The sequence below is a fragment of the Rhipicephalus microplus genome, unplaced genomic scaffold (genome assembly GCF_043290135.1).
Source record: "Rhipicephalus microplus isolate Deutch F79 unplaced genomic scaffold, USDA_Rmic scaffold_16, whole genome shotgun sequence".
Lineage (NCBI taxonomy): Eukaryota > Metazoa > Arthropoda > Arachnida > Ixodida > Ixodidae > Rhipicephalus > Rhipicephalus microplus.
In genome coordinates this window covers 6,545,310-6,569,133 of record NW_027464589.1, presented here as the reverse complement: position 1 = coordinate 6,569,133, position 23,824 = coordinate 6,545,310, and the positions used below count along the sequence as shown (strand labels likewise).

The window sequence follows — 23,824 nt, the reverse complement described above, 5'->3', positions numbered from 1 at the left end:
CATCCAATGCTTTAAACTAGCACAAAAGCGTGTTCTTGTTTCCCTATTAACTGTGGCGCATACCCACTTCAGCCATGATTTCTCATCGTTGTCAGTTACTGCATGGACAATCAACACAAAATTCCTAGCAAGTGTTTAGCGGATACCATGCTTCTCAGAAGAATAACGAAAAATAGCATAGCAAATGCTGGCCTACTGCCCAAAAGTTTATTATTAATGCCCTAGTGGGTACCAAGCAAGTATGCTTGCAGTAGTTACCCAATGAGTGTTTTGAAAAGGCTCTGAAAGGCCGCTCGTCTAGCTTTCGCTGTGACTGTGTTGTGCCTACCATGCAGGCCTGGCATTTTTTGTTATAAGGGGGTAACCCAAAGTTGGTGTTCTTGACATTTGCCTTTTTTATGCCTCAGGTGGAGCTTTACGAGGACTTTGCTAGAAGCCGTGCAAAGAAGTCAGTGGATGAATCAGTTGCAGGAACTTCTGAGGACCAGTCAGTCAACCCACATGCCACAGCTCACGTGTTCCAGGTTTGTCTTTTGCATTGTTGTCATGCATTTAAGATCTCTAGTGTGTTTATTAAGTGTAGTTTTTCTCTAGTTCAAATAGTAGCAGCCTTAAAATTCAAAGGCCATTTATTGGCACAATGTTCCTGGACGATTTTCAGAGCTCTCAAAAGGAGAGACGACTTGATAGCACACAATTGAGACAGTATCACCAAGAATGACATGAACAACGAAAGCAAAATGGGAAACAGCAGTTGCCGGCTATGTGACCTTTGCACTATAGTGCTAGAATTGTGTTTTAATCTGAAAACTTGGGCAGAGATTAAGCAGCTTGGCATCTTTATTGCTGTTGTTGTTCAAACGCAGCTCATAATCAACATTATTGTCTTATGAATGGAAGGTCATCAAAAATTTTAAAATTTTTGCATTGTTTACGAAATGTGCAACAGTGGTGTGCTTTCATAATCACGAGGGAAAAAAAAAGGAAAAGGACCCAAGACGCACAGAGCACTGCCTATCAACATAAAAAGACTCTAAAGAGAAACTTGGTTTAGATTGATGAACTGCACTTCGAGACTAATGCCTTATCTTTCACTATTGTTACCGCATTTTCCGGTTTATAAGTCGCACCCTTGTATAAGTCGCATTCCCCTCAAAATTGCAGTTTTTCTGAAAAAAAACGTATATAAGTCGCACCGGTGCATAAGTCGCACCGGTGTAGAAGACGCACTTGCTCATCCGACCACCGACATTTAAGTATCTCGTCGTGACAATGCATTGCAAAAATGCATGCTTGCGGCGGCCGACGCTTTTAAACACACATATAAACAATACTTTCAGAAGTACCTTTATTATTCGGATAGCTTGGTGACGTTTATTCAAAGCCATCGAAGTCGTCTTCCTCCGAGTCGCTCACGAACAATGCAGTTACTTCTGGTTGCAGTACTACTGGCACATCACTGTTGTCCTCCGACTCGCTCGAATCCGACTCTTCAACGTCGCCATCGGCCGCGCAGGGGATCAAACCGGCCTTGCGAAAGCCCGCCACAATGGTCTTCGCAGAAATTGGCTCCCAAGCGTCACTCACCCATTTCGCCAAACTCTGCGCGTCTCATGCGCCCCGTTTTTGTGAAGCTGTGTTCTCCCTCCGACATCCACGTTTCCCACGAACGTCGCAGAACTGCCTTGAAGCTGCGGTTGACAGAAATGTCAAGCGGCTGAAGCATCTTTGTCATGCCGCCGGGAATAATCACTGGCATACAGTTCTTTGAACTGATCTTTTTCTTGACAATGTCGGTGATATGTGCCCGCATACTATCCATTACCAGCATTCCTGGCTTCACGTGGAAGAATCCGTCTGGTCGACGGGAAAAACAGCGGTCAAGCCACACACTCGTCATTCCCTCGTCCATCCAACCTTTTGTGTTCGCCTGAATCACCACTGTAGGAGGGAAATTATCCTTCGGCAAGGTTTTCCGCTTAAATATTAGCATGGGAAGCAGCTTTGTGCCGTCCGCGCAGCAGGTGAGCACAACGGTGAAGTGGGACTTCTCGTGGCCTGTTGTCCTCACCGTGACAGTTTTCTGGCCTTTTTCGGCGATGCTTCTCCCAAGCGGGATGTCGAATGTCAGCGGCACTTCATCCATGTTAACGATGTGGCTCGCGCTGACATTCTTCTTCACAACTTCCTCCCTCACGAATGAGCTGAAGTTGTCCAGTTGCGCCTGAAAGTCGTCGTGCAGCTTCTGGCACATTGTCGTCCAAGCTCTCATAACCAGCTGATTCCGTCGCATAAAGCGGAAACACCACAACGGACCACCATTGAATCCCGTAACATTGCTCTCCGCTGCCAGAGCCTTCGCCTTCAGGCGCAGCTGCACTGTTGACAGCCCTCTTCCTTCGGCTCGTTGTTGCAGTACCCACGTGCGCAAGCTACGCTCGAGGTCCGGCCAGCGCGCCTTCTTGCCGCGGTTGGCCTTCTTTTTCGACTTCATCATCCGGAGGACGCTGTGGGCCTTGCGCCAGTCACGGATTATTTTTTCACTGACGTCGAATTGCCTCCCTGCTTCTCTGTTCCCGTGGTTTTCGGCGAATTTAGCAGCGCGCAGCTTGAATTTGGCGTCATAGCTTCGCCGACTTTGCTTTCCAAGCGGCGCCATGGTTCGCGAGGTTCTACGGCGCTACCGGCTCTATGCTACGACGCACAACACAACACACGAGACACGCGCAGCAACAGCGACTCTAGAGTGTACTAGAATAGCGACACAGCGAGTGTAGAGTGTACTAGAACTTTTGAGTGGCGCGACCTAAACGCTTTCCCCTTGCTTTCTCCATCCCCAATTTGTGGCGAAAGTAGCGGCGGCGCTGCCATCGCCCAATCTTCCCACTTGGTTTACTCGTCTGGCTCGGCGGCATGGCCGGCATCTCGGTTTTAGTCGCGAAATGACAAAGAAGTAGCGTCTAAACCATTGTTAGGCGCTAGGTTGCACAACTGGATATCCGCGTGTGCAACAAAGTCGGAAGTTATCATTTTTCAAGGCCCCGAAAGACGCAGAACGGCGACTTTTTTGGGAGCGGAACCTCCATCAGCTTGACAAGCCGCTTGACGCCGGTTGTGCTGTGTGGGAGTTACATTTCAAACCGCATTTCATTGTTAGAGACTACGTACACGTTATCAATGGTGTTCAAGTCCAAATTGCTAGGGGAACGCCGACACTTGCCCCTGATGCAGTGCCGACGATCTTGCCCAACCTGCCTGCATATTTGACGCTCAAAACTCCGGCTCCGCGGACCCAAACAAAGCGGCGTCATCATTGTGTGCCAGCTGAGAATGACAACAGAAAACGGCGACGCATTAGCACTGCTGCACGGCTCCTTGTGGATACCAACGGTGCAACTTCTGCAGATGGCGACAAAGCTGACGAGGCAAGCTCAAGTCCCTCGTCTGACGTGGTTGTCACTCTCGGTGACCTTCGTGGTCTTGTCCTACCATCAAAGTCATGGGCGCTGCACGAGTTTCCTGGATTTGCCGGCGTGTCGTACGTAGCGTGCTCACTGAATCCTAGCACTCGTGAACTTTGCATTCAACGAGACGTATACTTCACCTGTGCAGACAATGGAATCGTGCAATGCGAAGCATTCATGCAAGAGAAACTATTCTGCAAGTTCAGTTTAGTAACTGTTCGAGAAGCCTCAGATGCTCTGCAGCTTGTTGCAAGCGTCCCACTCTGTTGTGGAGCAGCAGAAACTTCATTTTTGCCGCCATCGGACCTTACCCACGGTCTACACGCGCAAATGAAGTCAAGATGAGAAATCTTCTACAGTGTCAAAAGTGCACAAAAGCACCTAAAACTGAGTAGGCTATAAATTGCTACAGTGGCGTAAAAAGGATGTCATTTTTCGTGCATATTTTCTTACACTCTTAATTTTTTGACGGTACACCAAGAAGAAGAACAATTTGTCCTAGAAGAGGCTTGTAAGCGAGAGAACGTGCAAATAATGACGCGAAATCTCAAAATAAATCTTTGATCTTGAATCTTTTTTTATTAAACCTGTGATGGTAAATTTAGCAGCACTAGGGATCTCGGTGCATAATCCATCGATCTAAGCCAATTCATTGTTGCACTTCAGTGTCCCTTCAAAAGATCTTTCGACCATAACATCTTTTTTTTTAAAATGCATTTTGGAAAGACAACCTTAACTCTGTCGTTCTGTTTGCTTTGCTTTATGTTATCTTTTGTATCCTGGCTCTATATTTTACGTTTTTTACAATTTACCTAATTGCAAATGTATTGTTTTATAAATATGTAAACCTTGCATTTTATGTTATCAATTATGATTAACATTAGTTACGACTCTGCTTTGCAGTGTTGTTCCGTTTTTTAAACTTTCAAAATCTTCCACTACTATGTTTCACCTAAGACATTCTTTTGCAGTATTACGTATTTGCATTTCTGTGGGTCCTACAACAATGAATCTATTCCCATATTTCAAAACCAAAGGGAGGTTTGGAAAAACTCAACTGTTCTTCAAATAATATCAATAAAGCCTACTTTTTTGTCGTGTGTGCACGCAGCCACAAGCAATGAGCCTTTTATTTGAGTCCAGCTTTGGTGTTTTACGTGGAATGGACCAAGAGTTCTTCGTTTTGTGTGCACCATATTCCTTTTTTTTTGGGGGGGGGCTTCTGGTGTGTACCGGCCAGCTGGTTTCTCGTCTAAAATGTGTACACTTTAAAAATTAAAAAAAAAAAACGCGCTCGTTATATTGTACAATGTTCTATGCTGCTTCGGGCTGCAGTGCGGTCAGCGGCAACTTTAATAACAATAATGTCAAATAACCTTTATTTGCGCGAAAAAGGGGAGGTATGTGAATAAAAAAAAAAGAGGGAGATCATCTTCACACTAGGCGCGACAGAGAGGTACCAACACGTACGCGGAACGCCTGCCAGCCATCCGCCCGGGCAGATTGGTCGACGTCAGCGCCACCGCATCATTCCACGCCGAAACGGCCGCTCCCAGGCAGCTGCTCGCGCCACTCAAAAGCTTCTAGTACACTCTAGCGAGTGCAATGAAGACGTTATGGCGGACATAAGTGACGGTAACGGAAGTAGCTCGGAAATCCAAACTTGCTTTCCATAATTTATAATTTAAAAAATACTTGCACATTTTCACCCCTCTGATTATTTTTTTGTGCAAAACTACATAGCTGCGTTATCTTTAGGGTGTTAACTTACCGTTAATCTTACTTTTTTTTTTAAATGTGGTTTCTGTGCATCGCAGAAAGCGATGAAGCTAGAGGGTACTTCTAGTACACTCTAGTGAAGCGCCGTAGACGCCATTTCGATGCCCGCTTGACGTAAACAGCGCCACCCAAGCCGTGGCATCCAACTCGATTTTGAATGTATATAAGTCGCATCGTTGTATAAGATGCACCCACGAAAAATTCAGAAAAAAAACGCGACTTATACACCGAAAAATACGGTAGTTCATTATTAGCAAAGAAAATGAAGGTTGAAGCTTCATTTTTTAATTTTCTGCCAAGATTTCCACATATAATGTAAAAACTTTCAGAACGTATTTTTTGTAATATCGCAACAATGGCTGGATGAAATTTTTTTAAATTTCATATGCTAGGTCTATGGCATCCACATATGACAATGTAGCTCATTTTTATTAATCGGATGCTACGCAAAGCCTAAAAGAGCCATTCAAAATCTAAGATGTTATGGTGTTTGGTGAGGGCATATCAAGGTGGCGTCTCTAGCTGTGTGTGTGTGTGTGTAGAGAGAGAGAAAGATCTAACAGACATTAATGCCTATACAAATGGGAAGAAAGAACAGTGGGTTGAAAGATAACTTACCGTGGGCAGGAACCAAATCTGCGACCTTCGAATAACATGTTCGATGCTCTACCAACTGAGCTGCCACTGCGGCTATCCCCCCAGCCACTTTATTGGGTATATCAGGAGGGCCTTCGTCAAGCCAAAAAGCGACGAAGGCTCTCCTGAAGTTTCTGTGATCGACCCGCCTCGTCGAACGTTTGCGACATTTTAGTGTGTTTGTGTGTTTTCGCTTTCATCCTGCTCTTTCTCTCATTCCCGTTTCCTTACTTTTCTGTCTCCCATTTCCCCTTTCCCAGTGCAGGGTAGCAAACCAGGCACTAGATTTCTGGTTAACCTCCCTGCCTTTTTTCATACCATATCTCTCTCTCTCTCTCTCTCTCTCTCTCTCTCTCTCTAGGTGAATTAAACGTGGGAGTGTCAGTCAGCGCCACTAGTAGCCATGGTGGAGAGTGTGGCACACTCTTTACGAGCCTATTTGGAGTCGCATAACACTTGAACTCATACCAAGCTGGCAGCTGACCAATAGTTCCTCGTATACAACCTAAAGGCACCAATTCTGCCATTACAAGACCGTCGTTATTAAATTAAGGAAAGAAGCATATACTTAATTAATGGCTCGTTATGACAGAATAATGATTAGATGTAACTGTTGAAAAACACCCCAAGTACTCCTATTTCCTTGAGTGGCTTGACCTGTGAGAACAGGAGAGAAAATGAAAGAAAACTATAAAATTGGGGTCTTTCGATCCAAAACTGATAGTGTGGGAACCTGGATGAATTGTGACCACCTAGGCTGCTTTCATAATTGCTTAGACGTAAGTGCACAGCTGTTAACTGTTACACAATCAAAATGGCCTCATCATCATCATTATCAGCCTGACTACGTCCACTGCAGGACAAAGGTCTCTCCCATGTTCCGCCAGTTAACCCGGTCCTGTGCTTGCTGCTGCCAATTTATACCCGCAAACTTCTTAATCTCATCTGCCCACCTACCGTATTTACTCGATTCTACCGCGCCCTCGATTGTAACGCGCACCCGATTTCCACCGCGAAAAAAAAAATACGTAAGACATCGATTGCAACGCGCACCCATTTTTCTCGCTGGCCCGCACGATCACACCACTCGAAAAAACGACTCCTTTCGTGAGCGTCTTCCATTTAATAATGAGGTACGGGCGAAGCTTGTGCTCATCTGACGTGTAACAGAGCATTGCCGTCACTGTAGTTTTACCGTGGACCGATGTCAGCACATGAACTTGCTTCGCCCCCTTCTTCTCGATGGTTGTGGTGCCAAGCATGTCGAAGTAAAGAGGTGTCTGATCGGCATTCCCAATTTGCCCAAGCAGGTAGCCGTTGTTACGCCGCAAGTTTAGGACGAACCTCTGAAAACTGTGAAGCTTTTCATCGTATCCCTCCGCAAAACTTTTCGGAGGAAAAAGCCTTTCCTCTTCATAAAGTTAATTAGCCAGCACCTGCTCGCTTGAAACTGGCTCCGCATTAGACTTTTTTCTAAGACTAATTGCATAGCCCGCACTTGGAGCAGTTCCGTCGTCACAAGCCGCTGTGCCGCTCGCTGCTCTAGCACATACTCGCCGAGCAGCTCTTTAATTTGCGGAAACCGACCCTGCTGTGGTCCACTGAAGCCTTTGCGTGAAGCTTTGCTGTCGACAATCTTTTGCTTTTGTTTCCGCCGGTCTCGCACGCAAGTTTCGGGAACTCCGGACGGCCGCGATGCGGCTCGATTTCCGTCCGTTTCTGGACACGCGATGACTTTTCTTTTAAAAGCGGCATCGTGGTGCACTCGAGTTTTTGGAGTCAGCCCTTCCACGCCGTCGATGCTAATGCACTACTAGATGACAAACTCCTCGGCACACGTACGAAGTGCCGCACATGGGAAACACATAGGCACAAATGGCCGACGCGCCATGCCGACGCATTTAGGAGGCGCCCATTTTGGATTTGCCGATGGCAATAGATTGACCGAAATTTTTTGTTCGTACTCGATTCTAACGCGCATGCGATTTATGAACTCGCTTACCCCAAAAAAAAGTGCGCGTTAGATTCGAGTAATTACGGTAACCTTCTGTCTTCCCCTAACCCGCTTCCCTTCTCTGGGAATCCAGTTAGTTACCCTTAATGACCAGCGGTTATCCTGTCTACGCGCTACTTGCCCGGCCCATGTCCATTTCCTCTTCTTTATTTCAACTATGATATCCTTAACCCCCGTTTGTCCCCTAATCCACTCTGCTCTCTTCTTGTCTCTTAAGGTTACACCTACCATTTTTCTTTCCATTGCTCGCTGCGTCGTCCTCAATTTAAGCTGAACCCTCTTTGTAAGTCTCCAGGTTTCTGCTCCGTAGCTAAGTACTGGCAAGATACAGCTGTTATATACCTTTCTCTTGAGGGATAGTGGCAATCTACCTGTCATAACTTGAGAGTGCTTGCCAAATGTGCTCCACTCCATTCTTATTCTTCTAGTTACTTCAATCTTGTGGTTCGGCTCCGCGGTTATTACTTGCCCTAAGTAGACATAGTCTTTTACAACTTGAAGTGCACTATTACCTTTCTCGAAGCGCTGCTCTTTTCCGAGGTTGTTGTACATTACTTTCGTTTTCTGCAGATTAATTTTAAGACCCACCTTTCTGCTCTCCTTGTCTTACTCCGTAATCATGAGTTGCAATTTGTCCCCTGAGTTACTCAGCAATGCAATGTCATCGGCGAAGCGCAGGTTACTAAGGTATTCTCCATTAACTCTTATCCCTAACTGTTCCCATTCTAGGCTTCTGAAAACCTCCTGTAAGCACACGGTAAATAGCATTGGGGAGATTGTGTCCCCCTGCCTTACACCCTTCTTGATTGGTATTCTGTTGCTTTCTTTATGAAGCACTATGGTGGCAGTTGATCCCCTGTAGATTTCTTCCAGAATGTTTATATATACTTCATCTACGCCCTGATTCCACTGTGTCTGCATGACGGCTGATATTTCTACTGAATCAAACGCCTTCTCGTAATCTATGAAGGCTATGTATAGTGGTTGGTTATACTCTGAACATTTCTCTATTACCTGATTGTTAGTATGATTGTGGTCAATTGTTGAGTAGGCTGTTCGAAATCCTGCTTGTTCCTTTGGTTGATTGAGTTCTAATGTTTTCTTTACTCTGTTAGCAATTACCTTTGTAAATAGCTTGTATACTATAGAGAGCAAGCTGATCGGCCTGTAATTCTTTTCAAGTCCTTGTCATCTCCTTTCTTATGTATTAAGATGATGTTAGCGTTCTTTCAAGACTGTGGTACCCTTCCCGTCAGGAGACACCCTGAAACAGGGTGGCTAGTTTTTCTAACACAATCTGTCCTCCATCTTTCAGCAGGTCTGATGTTACCTGATCCTCACCAGCAGCTTTGCCTCTTTGCATGCTCTCCAAAGCTTTTCTGACTTCTTCTATCATTACTGGTGGGGTGTCATCAGGGTTACTGCTAGTAACCCAGATGACCTCATGCTCACTGGCCTCATGCTCACTAGTTATCATAGCAAATACGAAAGCTTTTTTTTTTGTTATATAAAAAAGATACAAAAGGTTTGTTCAACATGTAGATTGAACCCAAGACATCACTGTCACAAGCTCAACCATTACAGTCCTGTGCTTTCTGGCAAGTATAGAAGGTGACATTTCTTTTTTATTTGTGTGTACAATAACTTACTATAAGAACAAATCAACTGTTTCCAACATAAATATATGATCGAGTAAAAGATCACTGGTGGAAAAATATTGCACCTCTTCATTATTTGGCATTTGATTCGTATCTAACGTATTTACTCCTGTAATGAACGCTCTCGCATAATAAACAGCACCCCCAACTTCAGTCATCAAAATTTGGATTTTTTGTTTCTCTGCGTAATAAATGCATCCCCTACATTCATCCCCTGCAGTCCTGCTAACTGACACCTGTCGCCTCCTCATCCCTTGGCTCTCTTCTGTTTTTTGTTACTTAGCCGTCCCCCCTCATCCACTTTGGCTCACTCCCTCCCTTCCCCCCTCGCCAGTTGCTGTGTGCCTATTGCTTTTTTTTTTTTCTATCTGTGCTGCACAGCACATGTCCCCTGTCTTATCTGTGGGCCACAGCAGGGTTCAGGAGCAGTGGGAGTGTCACAGCTGATAAGCAGGCAGCAAGCAAAGTCACCCACCTGCCCACGCCAACCAACCTCCATCCCTCCCAGCCCTCACCTTTCTTTTTTTTAGTCTACTTTCTTTTTTCTTCTCTCTAACTGTCCATTCATTCCCCTTGCCCCCTGGGTGCATGCTTTTAGGCACCCCTCCCCACTGAGTGCACTGCTTTTGGGTGGCCCTCGAGATCACAAGCAGATACCGCTGTTTCCCTTAAACAATTGGGAGAAAAGATAGTGCCAAAACGTTTTTATGGTGTGCCTGGGGAGCCCAGGGACAGCTTGCAGAAAATAGTGCTGTGCTATCACCGTATCGCGAAGCGCCGAGTGATAAGTCGGACCGATCCATGGACGGGGAACCACTGCCTTTTATTTTGATGGCAATCGCTTATATACAGATGATAGCATTGACAGCGCCCCCTATACACTACACAACACATTCCCCCCTCATAAAAATTAACAACACAACTAAAGTCAGTCTACTTTCGCGCACTCACTTCACAGCACACGTTCACTTCACCACACTTGATGTTCTTGTAGTCAGGTCAGCTCGTAGTCTTGATACCGTGTTGGCATTCTTCTTGTTCGTTCCGGCCTGGTGCGTGATGGTGCTGTGGCTGTGGCCAACTGCGACCGAGATGTGTCCTGCTGATCGGGAACCTCTAATATGGGCTCCGTTACCGTGGTTTGTGCACTGTCAGAATGGTTAGCGCTTCCCTGGGTGTCTTCTGATGGACCCACTTCCGATTCATTCACGACTATAGGGTTTTGTGGCTGAGCCATCTTTCCTATGTGAAGATCCATGTCGTAGGAAAACCCCGAAGATGCATTGCGTCGCGCTGTAACCGCGTCAGCTAGTGCCTGTGCCTGTCCTGTCCTTCCTTTACTAATTACTGTTAACTTTGATGCGTTCCATTTCGTCCCGTTTGCCAGTAGAAACGAATTCGTGCCCACACGTCTCTTCACCTGGATCGGCAAAGAAAACTTGTGTTTCGTCTTCGGTCCGCCTTGTTTTACTTTTACGAAATCTCCTGGCTCAATGACAGACGCTCTGGCACCTCGTTTTTCATCGACGTACTTTTTTGTTCGTTGTTGCTGCTCCTTAACGCGCTGTTTCAACTTTTCCATGACGACACGCGGCTCCTCAAAAAATTCCCTTTCTGGGAGGCCAACAACATCCAATCTCGTTCTGGGTTTTCTTCCATGCAGCAGGTAAGCCGGCGACGCTCCTGTAGTTGCATGCGGGGTGGCCCTATAAACACCCAGGTAGTCCCAAATTGCCTCCTTCAGTGGTCTTCGCTCCAATGCCGCAACCTGCATATACTCCTTGAGAACGCGGTTGAACCGCTCAATTTGCCCATTGCATTGCGGGTAGTACAATGTTGTAACACAGTGCTGAATTCCCCGGTCTCGTAAAAACTGCTCAAAACATGTCGACATGAACTGACGCCCATTGTCAGTCACAATGCTTTTCGGGTACCCTTCTCTCGAAAAAATTTCCACGAGTACTTTCACTACTGCCTGTGCAGTTATTGTGGACACAAATGCCACCTCAGGCCACTTGCTGTGGTAATCAATAATAGTGATTGCAAACCTGCACTCTGGAGGGGCTCGTTCCATCGGCCCAACGATGTCAATTCCAAGCTTTTCCCACGGCTTCTCGGGCCACTGCACTGGCTCCAACGGGGCCCTTACAGTTTTTGCAGATTTATCTGATGCTTTGCAGACAGCACAATTCCTAACCAAAGATTCAACATCACTGTCCATTCCGGGCCACCAGTACTGTTCCCTCAACCGTTGTTTGGTCCTTACAATGCCTGGATGCGATTCGTGTGCCATCATGACCAGCCTGGAAGCAAGTGCTGCTGGGGGAACGACCCGTTCAGCGCGAAACAATAGTCCGTCTATAACCGACAGTTCTTCTTGCATACGAAAAAACAATTTTATGTTTTCAGCTAAACAGCCCTTTTCCGGCCATCTGGACATAACATACTGTGCCACCTCATTTAACACTGAATCCTCAGCTGTCGCTGCCTGCAACTCGCTCTTTGTGATCATGCTGGAAACCACAGCAACTACTTCCTCCACAGGGTCGTCCTCTGCAGGGGTCAACGGTAGCCTAGAAAGCGCATCCGCAACGACATTGGTGCTCCCCTTTGTGTACTGCACCGTGAAGTTGTATCTCAGAAGTCTAGCAGACCAGCGTTCAATACGCAGTGGCCGTCTTCCAACCCCATTTGTGGACAGCAGTGTCACCAAAGCCTGATGGTCAGTTCGTAAGACAAACTTGCGGCCCCACAGATAAACATGCCAATGTTCGCACGCCCATAAACATGCCAGCGCCTCTCGTTCCCCGGTAGAGTACTTGCGTTCTGGTGGCGTTAGTGTCCTCGAAGCGAATGCCACTGTACGTACTTCTCCGTCGACTACCTGCTGTAGCACAGCTCCCAGTCCATATGCCGAGGCGTCAGTGGTCACTTGTACAGGCAAAGACTCGTTGAACATGGCCACCACCCCACATGACGACAGCATCTTCTTGACCCTGCAAAAACTCTCCTCGGTGCTCTGGTCCCACACGAACTTCTGTCCTTTACGAAGAAGCCGTCGCAGCGGCTCCACCACCTCTGCATAATTGGGGAGAAAATGAGAGTAATAGCCTATGAGCCCAAGGAAAGACCGCAGCGAGACTACATCGGCAGGCGTTTGTGCTTTCATCACAGCATCCACCTTTGACTTAAGTGGGGCCAGACCTCTTGCACTCACGTGATGACCCAAAAAGGAGAGTTCCTTGACAGCGAATAAGCATTTCTGATTCAGCTGCAGCCCCGCCTCAGCGATCCGATGCAATACCTCGCGAAGGTTACGGTTGTGCTCGTGCTTAGTCTTTCCAAAGACTATAATGTCGTCGATATAAAACAACACGCCCTTGCAGCCCTTCAATATTTCTTGCATCATTCGCTGAAACGCGGCAGGTGCCGATGCGAGGCCAAAACAAACTCTGCAGAACCTAAATAAGCCTTCGTGCGTAATAAACGTCGTTATTTCGCGACTCTCTTCGGCTAATTCCACTTGATGGTAGGCTGCAGCAAGATCCAGTTTCGAGAACCATGCTGCTCCGCTCAGCGCATGTAACAGTTCCTCCGTGTGCGGCAAAGGGAATCCATCAATGACTACTGCTTTGTTTGGCTCGCGCAAATCGACGCATAGGCGAATAGTTCCATCTTTCTTCTGCACAACCACTATAGGAGACACCCATTCCGCAGCGCTAACCCTTTCTATAATGCCTGCATCCAATAATCTTGTCAGTTCAGCCGCTACTTTATCTCGCAGCGTCAGGGGCAAGCGTCGAACTTTCGCTGCTACTGGTTTTATGTCTGCGCGCAGCTTTACAGAATGTACAAAGTTTTTCGCTAAGCCCAACTTATCAGCGAAAAGAAAAGAAAACTCACACAATTCAGAAGGGAGCGACTGGGAGCTGGCCGTGACTTGTAGACATTCCAATGTAGAACCGATGATGTTCAACTGTAGCTGGTGCACCGCGTCTAGTCCCAGTAATGCCACGCCCTGGGGAACAACGTAAAAGCGGAGGCAAGCCGAGTTTTTCCCGCGTACAACTCTGGCTGTGAACCATCCCAAGACTGGAATTTTCTTCTGTGAAAAATCACGCAGCGTCGCTGTAGCCGCAGTCAAAGGAAACCTGTTGGCGAACTTGTCTCGGTAGACGTGGTCGGGCAAAATAGACACCGACGACCCAGTATCCACCAGCAACTGAAGTGGCTCGTTCTCAACAACGACGTCAACTACCAAAGTCCGTCGTTCCACTTGTCTGACCGCCAGCACAGTGAGCACGCCTTCTTCGCTAGCGCCGTCGTTCCGGACCGTCCGTACGTTCTGCTCCCTCCTCATGCCACAGACCGCTTGAAAATGTCCCATCTTGTGGCATTTGGAGCAACGTTTCCCCCGTGCTTTACATTCCTGTGAATTAGCGAGGTGCCTTGTAGAGCCGCACCGGTAACACTTGCGCACCGACGTCGCTGTCGAGTCGCCGTCTGGGCCTCTGCCTTGGAATACGTGCTGTACTATGTCCGTTTGTGGCGACCCTTGGTCATAGACCGCAGCGCCCTCCGCTGCCTGCTCGTACGTCTGCAGCATTTCTACAGCCTCTGCCAGCGTAAGTTGGGACCCCTTCACGAGCAGTTTCTGTCGCAACTCAGTGCTCCGTATTCCATCAACAACCCTGTCTCGCAGAGCCGCCTCCAAGAAATCCCCGAAGTCACACGTCTTCGCTAACTGTCTGAGGTTACTGACGAACTCCCGTATAGGCTCATTCGGCAGTTGCCGACGTAAAGTGAATCGACGTCGCTCTACCAGTACGTTGACGGTGCTTGAGAACTGACGCTCCAATAGGCCCAACGCCTCGATGTAACTATCTCTTCCACTTGCCTCCGTCTTATCTTCTGTCGTGCCTGGCGTCCGCGCCGGCTCTGGGCCCAGTGTGCGAAAAATACGGCGTCCCTCGACCCCGAGACATTGCAGTAGAATGGCCTTTTTCCGTGGTGGCGGTTGCGCGTCCATCCCCGTTGCTTCAAGGAAATTTGTGAAATCATCGCGCCACTGCTCCCATGGGATTGTCGCATCTCCAGGAGTCTCCAGAAAAGGCGGTAATGGCGGTAGTCCGTACGTTGCCATCTCGTAGGCGACGCCCCTTAAAACGGCAGGAAACGGTTCGTCGCTAGCTCGCTAGCTTCGCCGACTGCGCCAGAATGTGCTATCACCGTATCGCGAAGCGCCGAGTGATAAGTCGGACCGATCCATGGACGGGGAACCACTGCCTTTTATTTTGATGGCAATCGCTTATATACAGATGATAGCATTGACAGCGCCCCCTATACACTACACAACAAGTGCCATCAACTATCGAAGATTAGTACAGTGCATCAAAGAAGCGGTTTCCAAACAGTGTACGCATATGTAAATTGCAAAAGGCTAGGTGACCTAACTTTCTTTTGAAAAAGCTTTCATAAAATTTACCCTGCGTAATAAACGCACCCCCCAACTTTGCTCTGATTTTCCTAGAAAAAAATTCCGTTGTTACGTGAGTAAATATGGTATGTAGTCGTATTCAATTCGTGTTCGAAAATTTTGATATTCACACACCCCTACATAAAACGTAAAATAAGTCTCCCCAGCTAGTAAACAAGTCCCTGAGAACTACGCTTGCGAGTGGGTACAGCGCGGCCGCTGCTTGTTTGGGTATCTCATTGACTCCCCCCTGCCCCCCAAAAAAATGGGAGCACTCCTCCTACCTAACCAGTGGGTTTGCCATCTGTCATCTTGCCTGCTCACAGATTGCCATAGTTATTCCCCATTCGTGTCAGTAGCACTGGGCTCATGCCCACCCATTGCACCTTGACAGCATATTTAGGTGAAAAATTTGTGAACAAGTGGTGTCGCAAAAGTCAACATTTCGACAGATGGACTCGTCTTCTTCATGGTTGCCTTGCCCCCCCCCCCCCCTTCATGTTTTAATTGATCACTGACCCCACCGCCTTTATACCAGCCGATTACATTGTGTCTTTAGAATGGGACATTGCTGAATTCACCTGCTTGCACAGTACGAACGTTCTCAATGTAAAGGTGTACGATTCACCTGGCAGTTGAATGCGCTCAGCCAGCTTATTCTTTGCCACACCAGTGCCAACTGTGGGGGCACGGAAAATCTGGTGAAGCTGGTGTGTAAACGTGTCCCAGTTGGGAAGATCTGGTTGATGGTTCCAAAACCAGGTTTTTGCGACTGCAGGCAGGTAGAAGGGGATGTTACGCAACTTTTTGGGATTCTTTCTTCTGTTCAAGTCGCTGGGAAGGTGTCAAACTTTTGTAGCCAGTCTTTATTGTCATTCTCTCGTAGACCAGAGAACACTGGCGGATCCTGCTGGCAGCTGTTGATGGGCAAACTGTAGAGGATGCCACCTGTTGCTTCTAGTAACTGAGAGGTGGCGCCCCCACTCTGTATAAAAGGCATCGGTGGGCATTAAACGGGGCTTTTTGCTGTTTGTGAACTACGCGATGCCGGGTCAATCTTCGCGGGCTTCACGCCCACTTTTGGCTCGGCTAGCCGCGTCCGCGCTACTCAGAAGTGGGATCCTGCGACAACCGTGCAACATGCAGGATAACCCAGCCGCCGCCTCCGCCGTGACCGCCAGCTTCACATTGCGAACTCCGCCGCAGTTCACTTTTGACAACCCAGCCCAATGGACGGCGTGGCTTCAACAATTCGACGATTACTCCTTCGCCTCAGGACTGTCCTTCGCCCCCGAAGAAACCAAGGTACGCACGCTCCTCTACTGTATGGGTCCCCAAGGTCGCGAGGTGCTTTCGTCTCTCATGTCAGACGCCGAGGCCTATCGCTCGTACTCCGGCGTGACAACAAGTTTTTCGGGATATTTTGTACACTCCGTCAACGAGGTATACGAGTCGAGCAGGTTCCACAAGCGCACGCAAGCGGTAGGCGAGTCAGTCGAGGCGTTTTTCACAGCGCTCCGAAATCTCGTGAAGAAGTGCAACTACGCTTCTCGGGAAATTGACGACCGGCTGATTCGGGACAGATTTATTGTACGTTTGCTTGACTCTCGCTTGACCGACCAGCTCTGCCGCAATACAAAGCTTACACTGGACGAGGCGCTCATTCAAGCGCGTCAGTACGAAGACGCTGAAAATGAGAAATTGCAGCGTCAAGGGACAGGCCTTTCACCAGACGCACTGAACGTCGACGCTGTTGCGAACAACCAGTACCGAATGGCCGACGCCCCAGCATGCGAAGCTGCCCGAAGTAAAAGTAACGTCTGTCAGCCTCCCGAGTACCGCGCCGGCCCAAAGTCGGCATGCGATTTTTGCGGCCACGCCCCTCATCCGCGATCTGAGTGCCCAGCACGGTAGGCCACATGCAACCAATGTCGCAAGAAGGGACACTTTGCGGTGGTTTGCCGCTCGAATAATACTAGGCGTTTAAACCAAATCCAGCTCTGCACCGTGGATGCCTTGCAAACAGAACGCCGGCACCTTGTTGTTCGTGTCAACAGACGCCCCCTTCAATTCAAAGTGGATACTGGGGCGGACGTTTCGGTCGTACCTCCGAGGTTCGCCGGGTGCCCAGTAGACCTTGACAAACCCGATAATGAACAGTTGATGTGGCCGGGCCGCTGCCGCCTAAGGTTGCTTGGGACGTTTCCTGCTACCCTGTCGTGGCGAGGCCGGTCGGTATGCAAAATGTTGTACGTTGTAGCAGACATTGACTCTCCTCTGCTGGGGTACTCGGCGGTAGTGGACCTGGGAGTCGTCCAGTTTGTTGACACCGTGGAAGATGCGGAAGCTCTGAATAGGCCCCCAACGTCTGACAAGGCCGCAGCTTCGCTGTTCTCAGGCCTTGGGGAGATGCCTGAAGAATAAAGAATACCACATTCGTATCAAGCCGGGAGCGATTCCATTTTCTCTCAGCGTTCCTAGGCACATCCCTATTCCCCTCGAAGGCGTAGTCAAGAAGGACTTAGATGCCATGGAAAGGGACGGGGTCATCCGGCGAGTCACAGTGCCAACCCCGTGGTGTGCTGGTATTGTGCTGGTACCCAAAGCCGATGGCGAATACAGAATTTGTGTTGACCTCACGAAGTTGAACCAAGTAGTTCTTCGGGAGAGACACCTTATGCCCACAGTGGACCAGGTACTTGGCCGTCTTGGCAATGCCGCGTTCTTCTCGAAACTTGATGCAAAATCGGGGTTTCATCAAGTAAGGCTATCGGAAAGCTATCAGGAGCTGACTATCTTCATAACATCGTTTGGACGCTACTGCTACCGCCGCCTGCCCTTCGGCATCACGTCCGCTCCCGAAGTATTTCAGCGCCAAATGTCTCGGATTCTAGAGGGCCTTGAAGGGTGTGTGAACATGGTAGATGACATTCTAGTATTCGGCAGGAGCCGTTCCGAGCACGACAGCAGACTCCAAGCAGTCCTTCGCAAGTTAGAACAAGCGGGCGTTACGTTGAATGCCTCGAAATGCTCCTTCGGGGTATCTTCCGTCAAGCTCCTTGGTGTAGTGGTGAGCGCCGGTGGCATTTCGGCTGACCCTGATAAGGTATCTGCTATTGTGAACATGAAGCCGCCGACAGGTACGCATGGCGTCCGTCGTTTCCTGGGCATGCTGAACCACATTGGAAGATTTTTACTGAACCTGTCTGCCGTCACTACACCGATACGGCTCCTGTTGAACAAGAACGCGGTCTGGACCTGGGACCATGCGCAAGCAACCGCTTTCGAGACATTGAAGGGAATGGTGGCATCTAATGCTTGTATGGCCAGCTACAATCCAGAGCTACCCACCCTTGTGTCGGCAGATGCCAGTTCGTTTGGGCTAGGCGCGGTTCTCTTGCAGGAGCAACAGACGGGAGAGCGACGAGCTGTCGCGTTCGCGTCAAGAGCACTGACTACCGCTGAGCAGCGGTACAGTCAGATTGAGAAAGAAGCGCTTGGTGTCTCTTGGGCTATCGAGAGGTTTGAAGAGTTCCTGCGTGGACTCAGCTTTGTCGTTGAAACCAACCATCAGCCACTCGTCAGGTTGCTTGGTTCCGCCGATCTGGACCTCATGCCTCCTCGCATCCAAAGATTTTGCATAAGGCTCATGTGATATCAGTTCACAGTCAAGTATGTTCCAGGAAAGTATCTGGCCATGGCAGACACCCTCTCTAGGGATCCCGAAGGCTCTTCCACGTCCGAAGAGGACAGCACAGAAATTTTTGTGTCTCTGGTCGTGGCAGCCCTTCTTTCAACCCTGGCCGTACGTCTTGAAGACTTCAGGTCTCACCAAACTTCAGACGGCGAGTGCTCAATGCTGAAAGCATACTGCATGAAAGGGTGGCCTCGACGAAACCGTCTGCCGCTCAACATGACGCGTTACTGGGACCACCGTGGAGACTTCACTGTATGCGAAACATGCTGTTCATGGGCGGACGCCTAGTTGTGCCCGCAGCACTACGCAGAGACATCGTGAACCTGCTGCACGATGGTCACCAAGGCGTCAATCGGTGCTTGGCGGTGGCTCGAGGCTCTGTGTGGTGGCCCAGTCTCAACAGCCAGGTTAAAGCAGTCGTAGAGAACTGCCCAGCATGTGCTTCTATACGCGTTCAACGTTGTGAGCTCATGATTGCGACCGAGACACCATCAGCTCCGTGGGAAAGGGTGGCCATTGACTTGTTTCATTTGGCTAATTAAGAGTTCCTGGTGGTTGTCGACTATCGTTCTCGGTACCCTGAGGTCCTCACACTCCGGTCCACTTCTGCGGGAGTCGTTATTTCTGCGATCAAGAGCACATTTGCCCGACACGGCATCCCGGTGACTGTTGTCAGCGACAATGGGCCACAGTTTTCCTGCAAAGCTTTTGAGGACTTTGGGAAGACATACGGTTTCACGCATGTCACGAGCAGTCCACGCTACCCGCAGTCAAACGGCGAAGCAGAGCGCATGGTTCGCACGATCAAGGAGTTGTTTCTGAAGGCCACAGACCCGTTTCTGGCTCTGCTAGCATACCGTAACACTCCCGGTGTGTCTGGCTACAGCCCGGCCCAACTGCTCATGGGACGCTCTCTGCGAACTCGTGTGCCAGCCACGGCTCAAAGCCTTGTTCCAGATTGGCCCCAGGTGAAAGAATTCAATGACAGAGATGCTGCCCAGAGACGAAGACAACAGAGAGACTACAATAACCGACACGCAGCGCATGACCTTCGTGCTCTCGACGATGGGGAGGAAGTCTGGGTGCGTGACACACGGGCAAGGGCGACGGTCCTAAGCCCGGCTCAGAGACCCCGCTCGTACATCGTCCAGACGCCAAGTGGCATACTAGTGAGAAACCGCAGACACCTTGTCCCCTGCAGCAATCCTCAGTCGGCCCCTTCAGATGAGACGGGAATCCCCAACCCTGCGGCCCCGACATCGGCGCCGTCTCCCGGACCACAGCGGGCAGCAACCGGTAATGCATCGGACACTCCAGCTCCTGCACCTGCTGCAGGATCGCCAGGTCACCATTACACACGATACGGCTGGCGCGTGGTGCTATCTCGGAGACTGAATTTGTGAGACTGCTGCAAGGACTGTTTCTTGGTGGTGCTCTTTTGGAACACTTGTGTTTGAGAGCTCCGGAAGGAGGGATGTAGAGGACGCCACCTGTTGCTTCTAGTAACTGAGAGGTGGCGCCCCCACATTGTATAAAAGGCATCGGTGGGCATTAAACGGGGCTTTTTGCTGTTGTGAACGTGCCCGGCTAGCGGCGTCCGCGCTACCCGGGCACGTCACTACACAAACCAGAAAGCGGAAGCTGCAGTAGGGTGGTGGTTATTGGATCGGTGGCGTCCAATCCAAGGTTGTCTTGAGAGGCCATAACAAGCAGTAGTACGCGACAACCCGAGTGGAGCACTAGTGAAAGCGTTCGAAAGGACTGGGGAATCGAAAAGCAGTTCCACCACTTGTGAGGCACGGCTTTATTCAAGTGGAGCTCAGGCTCACACAAAACACACGATGATGATATCTACAGATGAGGAAGTTGTAATATATATATATATATATATATAATATATATATATATATATATAAATGTACACATTGTAATAAAGAAGATCGGCGCTATTTTGAAATGCAGAGGGTACCACACTCAAACAGGAAGACAGCGATGTTCATGGTTGGTGCATCGCTACGCTTGCACCTATATATATTTTTTTTGTGTGTGTGGAGGAAGGAAGTGTATGCTAAAAGGTTGGAATAACACGTTCATTGGTCGAGCATTCAACAAGTTATTTGAAAATCGCAGGTTCGGTTCCTCCTGCCCACGGCAAGTTATCTTTTCATCCACTTTTTTCTTGGCATTATTGTCTGTTAGATCTGGGTGTGTGTCTATATATATACAGTCGAGCACACATATAACGGCCCCACTTAAAACGAACTTTCGCCTAAAATGAACAATATCCACGTGACGATGAAAATAAACATTGGTTCAATGGCACAAGATTGCACTTACAACAAACGTCTCCAAGCGCCACTGATCGGTTACAGCAAACGGAGTCAGCGGTCTGCCGACTTCCCAGGAAACCGATTTCGACCACCGATCAGGCATCGGGGAGGTGCCCATACATTTTTATTGTTAAACGCCGACCTTGCCTCTGCGATCCTCTAGTTGCCGCTCTCCCCGACCGCTTTTTGTTATGCACCCCTCCGTCCTTTGTCCCCCTGCTACTCTGAGCACCCCGCATCGACAGATGAGGCTCGTGTTTTCACACTGCCACCGATCTTTCGAAAACCGGTCGGCCATCTACCCTGTTTTGATCGCTGGTACTGTCGTTGGCGTCGCCGGCTTGAAGTGACCAGACCATTTGCCAACATCGTCGGCCACCGACTGTATCCGATAGTCTGCGTCTAGTGCACACACGTACGCTAACCCACCGACTCTGATAATTTGCGATTCTTTTCATGTTTAGGAATTGTTCTCGCTCACTTCGCACTTACATCAGCATGCCTCCCGCGCGTGTGCTGAAGCGCGAAAACGGCTGTTAATTTGCGCGGAACGAGTCACAAAATATCGAAGTTCTTGAAGCCACGCAAACCCGCCGGCGCAACGAAACGATTTTTCGACCACGGCCGCCGATTTTTCCAACACCGCCGCGCGCACCGATTCAGGCGGTCATGCACTCTTTCCAAGTTTTTCTGCATGCGAGTTTCCTGGACCTTTCGAGCAAGCTACTTAACCTGCCTCCTCGTGTATTTTGGTTTTCAAGGTTGCCCTCCCGCTGCATTTTCCCCTCTTTTTATTGCAACTTTTTGCCCTTCTCTCACAAGTCTGCTCTTCTCTCTTGATCACAATCCCTTCGCCTGTCTCCACCGCTCCGTGACGCCTGCCACGCTGGCTTAAATTAGTTTTGTTTTCTGACTGGAAACGGGTCAGAGCTGTTCCACGCGCTCTGGCATGTGTGTCGCGTGTACACGTCTTGCTCGCTCTTGGTGTGCGTTTGTGATCATGATGGCCGACAGCAGGACTAGCACGCTTTTTCGTGCCTCTCAACAAAACGTCGAAAGCGTGACGACTTGGCTTAAGTGTTATCAGCGCGTTAGGTTCCGCTTTGCGGAGCGCTTGCTCATAGCTGTTGACCACCTGGTAACCAACTTGCCGCTTCGGGCGTCCCGGTATTCAGTTGTGGAGTTGGTGAATATTTCCTGGGCGGCGGTGACGGCTACATGCGCGAAACTGTTTTTGGGAGGCCGACTTCGTCGACGTCGGGCCCGATGCCGAGCCCGAACAGGATCACTGCGGCGGCGAATTGTGGCAGCGCGTCGACTGCGACCTGGGAGAGCGGGTGGGACATCTGTTGCGATGGTTTAATTATGGCCGATGATGGTGCCGACACTGCGGAACCGTGCACAGAAGGGCATAGTGAATGAAGTACGTGGCGAGAGCGATTTGGAGGAATTTGATTCCGAAAACGACGGAACTTTGGAACCAGTGCCTTATGCAGCTTATGCCATGGGCCTCGGCGTACGAGCACCCTGCTGTTTTAAATGAACTCGAGACTGCCCTTATCGCTTATGTTCTTCGAAACACGTGCATCACGGACTTTTTGGGGCAAAAAAGTTTGTGTTTTCACTCGCAACTTTTTTTAAAGGCTGTGTTTCATTTACTACAAACTTCGGGATACAGCGAACGGATGCCGCATTATATACATATTATATATATAATTATATAATAAAATGATAATAGACCATCTAGTTCACTTAAATAAATAATTTTGATATTGTGCGGAATAAGTAATGTTTTTTGTTAAAAACATTGATCGCTAACTAACTGACTGCACATTCATAAGTACTGCCTGCAAGCATTAGGAGGAAGATAAAATTCTTCAGCATTGACTGCCACATTGTACAAACCTCAGTATATGGTAGTGGCTTCAGGAAAGTTGCAGAATGTGACGACAGTATTTTCCAAGATGAATTGACAGTTAAGTCACATTGAGCAGGCATGAGTAATTTTCCTATGGTTGGTGTCTCCAAATTGCCGTATTTATTCTCGTAATGAACCCACCTTTATGATGAACCCACCCCTCAACTTGTTCGTCGAAAAAGGAAGAAAATATTTTAATGTATCTATATATTTTATTATCAGTATATATATATATATATATATATATATATATATATATATATATATATGCACACACACACACGGAGTTCAGCATACCATGTATTATCTTGAGCTAATCATTGAGCTAATCAGAACCACAATAGTTTCCAAGTAAAGAAAAGTGAAGTAGAGTACATACAATGAAAGTGACACGCTAAAATTTGCAGTACAGAATTGACATTACCTTATTTCACAGCCCTGCCGACTCCAAGGAGCTAACGTTGCAGAATGGTCCCATCTAGTCCACTTAAATAAATACTTTTGATATTGTGCAGATAAGTAATCTGACTTTATTTTTCGTTAAAAACACTGATCGCCAACTAACTAACTGCACATTCATAAGTACTGCCTGCAAGCATTAGGAGGAAGATATAATTCTTCAGCATTGACAATATAAACTGCCACATTATACAAACCTCCGAATATGTTAGTGGCTTCAGGAAAGTAGCAATATGGGACAACAGTATTTGCCAAGATGAACTGACAGTAAGTCACATTGTGCAGGCATGACCAATTGCCCTATGGTTGGTGTTTCTAAATTGCCGTATTTATTCGCATAATGAACCCACCCTTATCATGAACCCACCCCTCAACTTGTTCGTCAAAAAAAGA

The 23,824-nt window shown here is 48.4% G+C and overlaps 1 protein-coding gene across 9 annotated transcripts in view; it reads left to right on the top strand.

Annotated features, from left to right (window-relative positions):
* Nucleotides 1-23,824, top strand: part of Hel89B (histone acetyltransferase 1) — a 913,881-nt gene that overhangs the window by 771,957 nt on the left and 118,100 nt on the right. For all 9 annotated transcript variants that reach the window (XR_012888773.1, XR_012888774.1, XM_037419311.2 and 6 more), the window contains one exon: nt 408-524. Coding sequence is in view for 7 of the 9 variants with exons in the window: in XM_037419311.2 (XP_037275208.2) it covers nt 408-524 (117 nt within the window). In the remaining 2 variants the exon portion in view is untranslated. The remainder of the gene's footprint in view (nt 1-407; nt 525-23,824) is intronic.